Source organism: Octodon degus, unplaced genomic scaffold (genome assembly GCF_000260255.1).
Source record: "Octodon degus isolate 3935 unplaced genomic scaffold, OctDeg1.0 scaffold00293, whole genome shotgun sequence".
Classification (NCBI taxonomy): Eukaryota; Metazoa; Chordata; class Mammalia; order Rodentia; family Octodontidae; genus Octodon; species Octodon degus.
The window spans coordinates 461,963-467,602 of NW_004524869.1; the positions used below are offsets into that span (position 1 = coordinate 461,963).

Here is a 5,640-nt window from a genome sequence, read left to right on the forward strand (position 1 = left end):
AACAAAACAAAATGAAAGTAACAGTTGGGGCCAAGTAATTCCCTAAGTACAGAAATTATTTATTTTAAACATAAATGTGTATACGCATGAATGTATAAATGTGTGTGTGTGTGTGTGTGTGTGTGTGTGAGTGTGTGCACATTACCTTGGGTATGGAAACAAATAAGGAAAAACATTTCACTTTGGGGGTTCAGAAGGCACCCCTGGATCAATAATGTATCTCTTTTTGAAGGGTGCAGGTTGAGATTTGAACTGAATCAATTTAGGCTGACCTGCTAATTTTGTTGATCTTAAATGATCACAAACTGCAGGCTTTGGCTTCAATCGTGAAAAATAAACAGTCTCAAAGAAACTCAGCCCTTGGGAGACAGATGCCGACAGAGAGGAAAAACTGCTTACATAGAAACAAAATGCTACCAAATGGCAAAGCTTCAGAAAGACTTGTCAAGTTGCTTTGATCTTTTCCCCCACGTATATTCTTCAAATTATTTGGAGAAAATTATGTTTCTAAAGCAAGAGCAGAAGCTGGGGAAAGGACGAATTTTTCCCCCAGAACATGGAACATGGCAATGTAGAAAGCAGAAGCATTCACTGTAGAAATAATCATCAGCTGACCAAGAAAACTCGAGGCCTGGCTGTCACATTTGTGCTGCCTGAAGCCTTACAGAGGCCCTCTGGCTGACCCACCCCTGTGCATGGCCCTCTGTACCTGCATTCTTGCCCTCTAGGGCTGCATTACAGATTTTGTGAGAGAAAGCTACATGATTGCTCTGTTTACAATTTTTGCTCTGAATTAACAAGCTGTGTCCGTGTACTCAACAGAAGAAATGTTGCAGGAGAAAAGGGTGTAATTTACCTTGTTCTATCATACCGCACTCATAACCAAGTGAAAAGATGCCAACAAACCATGAAGCAGTGGGTTTGTGGACAATGGCCAGGAAGGAAGGGCCCTAACCAAGCCTCTGACTCTTCCCCCAGTCCTGGAAACAGCCCCAGCTTGTCAATGCATATGTATCGTATCTTATATCGCCTTCCTGAACGTAAACGTCTTCAGGGAGTGGCAGTTATTTGTACTATTTCAAAACCTACTTTGTTTGCCACATACTCCGAGGAAATAGCATTCGAGCCTCTGTGACTTGGGGAAGGAATCCCTTCTGCTCTTTTCCTCCGTAACACTTGCACTAAGTGGGCTGTCTTGGGGTACAATGGCTACTGCATAAAATTACCCCAAATTTGGCATCAGGCCTTAGATTTGAATTCCCTCCCAAAGTCTCATATTTGGAGGTGGGGCCTGAGCAGAAGACTCAGGGTGCTGGAGGCGTGATGTGGAAGGATTTATCCTTGTTTCTGCTTCACCCTTTCTCTTTCTGTTTCCTGCCTACTACGCAGCACATGACCTTCCTCCACATTCTGTTCTGAAGATGAACTGAACTTGCTGAAAGCCTGAGCCAAATAAATCCTCCTTTAAGTTGCAAGTTCTGGGTGTTTCATCCCACCAACAAAAATGTGTCTAACACATTTGGTATGTCAAAACAATATAACTTTAGTCTCCTACAGTTGTGGAAGCCAGGTGTCCAAAATCAGTGTTATTATGCTGGAATTCAGGTGTCAGCAAGGCTGTACTCCCAAAGGCCCTGTCTAGTGTTGAGTATTTTCTTCACGTCTTCGGCTTGTGGTGACTACCACCATATTTTGGCTACTGGCTCCACTACATCAGTCTTCAAGGTCAGTGTCTTCAAATCTCTCTGCTCCCTCTATACACAACTCTGTGTGTGTGTGTGTGTGTGTGTGTGTATGTGTGTGTGTGTGTTTAATTTTTCTCTGACTAACTTAGGAGGACACCAGGGATAGCCTTTAGGGCTCTCCTGTATAACCAGGATCATCGCCTCATCTCAAGACCTAAACTCAATCACATCTCCAAAGTTCATGAGCCCCCCCAAAATATCAGGTGGTTAGTCATCTCTGGGCAGTTCTCTTTGTGGCTCTTTTTCAAATAAAGTGACATCTACAGAGGCTGCATACGTTAGGATATGGGTTCCTTGACAACTCTCAGCCTACATGTACTACCAGACTCAGAGGCTAGCTTTAAGTCCAGAGAGCTCAGCCTGTATCACTTAGGAAATTTGTTGTCCAGCCTTCTTCTCTGTGTCTGGCTTTAGCTTCAGCTTGTCTCCAGCCCTCCAGCCTCTGGTCTTTTGTTGTGACACCCTTCTCTCTCTAGCAGCCTTAGCCATATATTGTTTTAGATTGGCACGACTAGTGAGTTTGAATGCTTAGTATGTAGAACTAGGCAAAGACAGCTGCATAATGGGAAATGAATTCTAAACATGGTGAAGTCAAAGTTTTGGTGACAAGTGAACAAGAAATATTAAGTACAGATTAACGTCTGTTCTAAAACAAGGAGCAGCATGTGAATCCATAATCTTCTTGGACCGTGTTGCTTTTATGGACACAGGTGATATCCCCAGCCTTCCCTCTGGCTCACAGGCAGACGCCTTTGTGAGATCTTATGGCGCCCACCTTGTGCTTCAGATGCAGCCAAGAAATGGAGAAGTTCATGCTTCTCTTTGTAGGGTCTGCTGCATGGAACAGAGACCATAGACTTTACAGAGGCTCAGCCCTGGGTTCACATCTCTGCCTATTTCCTCCTCCTGGTCTCATTAAATTAAGCGACAATTCTTCCCCTGGAAAGGTTAATTTTTACAGTAGTTGAGGATAATAAGAAAAATGCATGAGCTGCTTCCTACAAACAGCTGAAAGCAAAGCAGGTGCGCAGCATGCGGGACCATTATCTGGTCATTATCTCTAGGGCAGCTCTCCCGGGAGTAGCAGGTATGTCACACACACTTGCTGCTCACACGAAGGCCAAAGCAGACTGCATAAAACCGTAAAAGTGGGAATGTGAGTCCAGGCATGAAATCAGTTGGGGGTGTAGAATAGCTGCAGTTATAAGGAAGCAGCCATCCAGTCCGACAAAGGGCGTGGTGTTGAAGAGCAAGGAGAGCCTCCCAGGCCTTGGTGCCGTGGTTGCTACCTACGAACATATAGAGCTGATCACTAGGTGACCAGCTGGCTCTAAGACATAGGCTTTCCCGCTCACTTTTCTCTGTGAAGATCACACAGTCACTACAGTTACATATAAATCCAATACTGGTCTGATCTTCCCTTAATCTTCCTAATTCTTCTCTAGGAAAGAGTTGTAAAGAAAGAACTACAGCCCTGTGAACAGAATGCAATATCTCTCTTCCGCCTCCACAGGGTGGAGCCAAGGTAGCTTCACAGCCCACCTCTTACCCAAAGGAAGACACAGAATTGAGTAGAGAACCAACATGACTCAGATGAGAGTGCCCTGGCCCTGCATTCTGCTTGTCTGACCCTATCTGGGATTGGCATTGCTGCTGGTAACTTCTTTGTCATGAACATTCTTTCCTTCTTTTTTTAAAAAAAACCTAATTGTCTAGCATTTATCACAACCTATTTCTTCTTTAGAATACACCTCGGCACCAGTTTGGCTTGTGATTACAATTGGTTTCCTATTTAATTAAAATCTTCTCAGGTGTTTGTATATGACTGAAATAAATGCTGGATGGAATCTGCAACCTAAATATATTTCTGCTTAAGGACATTAGATAATTAAGATAGTCTCCAGAAATAAACCTTCCTTCCTTCTCCCTCTCTCTCTCCCTCCCTTTCTCCTGTCCTTCCCCCTCCTCCTCTTCCTTCCCTCCTCCTTCTTCCTTTTTTCTCCCCCTCAATAACATCCATCATCCAAGCTACCTATTAGAATCCAACATCTGAACCAACACGACTAATAAATGAGTATGTCTCTATTAAAGGATTTTAGCTGTGCATGATTTTTCCCCTAGAGAAGCTCTGGAAGAATGGAGACATTTGTTGTCACAACCTGAATTAGGAGGGAGGAAATCGTTTTTATTTTTAGAGAGAAAAAAGATAAATATAAGAGAGAATCTTACTAGCATTTAACTATATGTAGGCCAAGGATATTGCTAAGCACCCTACTTTTCATAGGTTATCCCCCTACAACAGTCCTCCAGCCTCAGCGGTGCTCAGGTGAAGAAAGCCTGTCCTGTTCTCTCCTCTACCCCCACTGTGAGTGGGAACCATGACCTGAAGATGCCAGCATGAGTCAAAGCTGTACTGGTAATGTGCCTGTGGACCTACACAGCATTCTCCTCAGCAATGCCTTGGATTTTAGTCATACCAAATAAGTAACACACACAACCATTTGTATACCATACTGCTCCCTGGGAAGAAAATGTCTCTGTAGTTTGGCCCAGGCTCCAATAACAATCATACTGCAATAGTCTTCCCAATGATAGCAAAGCCCATAGTTTTCCTTTGTCACTGTGTGCTGGAATATCATTAAATTAGACTCAGAAGAAGGTAGGTACACAGAACTTCAGTTCCACATTATCCCTGGTTACCTGGGTGGACAATCTTTTTCATAACACTTCTTCTGTCTCCCATTCGGCTGGGTTTCCGGGTTGCAGAATGTAGCTTTCACCATCCCTTGGCCCTTCTTCACACAATGAGCAGTCTGGCGACGGATGCCTGGGTTTAGACAGAAAGAGCCACACACATTGAGTCATGAGCCCATATGCTCACTGGTAGGTGAGCCACCTGATCCCTCAAGCGATGGTGCTTACATTGCAAAGGTTGTCCCAGTGTTATTTGCTTTTTATAAAAGCAGACCTCTTTGTAGCAATCCACTTGCTGCAGCTGGCAATGGGTGGTACAGATCTTTTTGAGGAAAAGACTGCTGGTAATACAGTTATATTATAACACATTTGACTCCAAAGAAATACAGGTCGATTACTATCTATGAAATGCATTGCAGCCTAGCTGTGGAGACAAGTCTAATGTATGTATGCTAGACAGAAAATAAAATGAGATTAAAATAAGGAAATCAGATGTCACCAAGCATTACAAAGCAAGTACTACATTATTAGTTTAAGAAAGTAACAATGAGGTAGAGTGCTTTAGAGTAGTTTGGATTGGTAAATCTGAAAAGTAATGGAATACAAAATAAAGTTGATTTAGTGATACTATTTTTTTTAAAGTATGAGGTTTTGATAGCAAAGTATGATAATGCTGTTATCTTTGAAGACCAGCTAGAGAATGTAAGGAATGCACATGGGGAATAGCAGAATCTACCAGCAAATAAATCCATGTTCCGGGCATTGTAACTCTGTGTGTGTGTGTGTGTGTGTGTGTGTGTGTGCGCGCGCGCGCGCACGTGCGTGCGCATGTGTGTGTGCACATGCACATGTGTGTGTGCACATTAATACCTTATCTAATCAATGTTTTACTTATTATCTAGTATGATGCATAATAATCAAAACCTCATAGCAACTCAATAGATTCAACATAATCATTATCACTACCTGACAGATGAAGAAACTGAGGGAATTCATATGGATTGAGAAAAGGAAAGGGCTGCTAGCTTGGTTAACTGGGACATTGTGGGCAAGAGAACTTACAGGAGTGCTAGGATAAGAAGAATGGCAAGAGAAGGGGCAGTGAGGAAGAGAGTGAGTGTCATTCTGAAAATGTCTAATGCTCTAGTTAAATGGGAAAGACTGAGTAAGATTACTGCACACCGAGCCCACCAGGGACAAC

The 5,640-nt window shown here is 43.0% G+C and overlaps 1 protein-coding gene across 2 annotated transcripts in view; it reads right to left on the minus strand.

Annotated features, from left to right (window-relative positions):
- Positions 1 to 5,640, minus strand: part of Adamts12 (ADAM metallopeptidase with thrombospondin type 1 motif 12) — a 402,762-nt gene that overhangs the window by 73,862 nt on the left and 323,260 nt on the right. For both annotated transcript variants that reach the window (XM_023707482.1, XM_023707481.1), the window contains exon 17: positions 4,446 to 4,572. In XM_023707482.1, the coding sequence (XP_023563250.1) occupies positions 4,446 to 4,572 (127 nt within the window). The remainder of the gene's footprint in view (positions 1 to 4,445; positions 4,573 to 5,640) is intronic.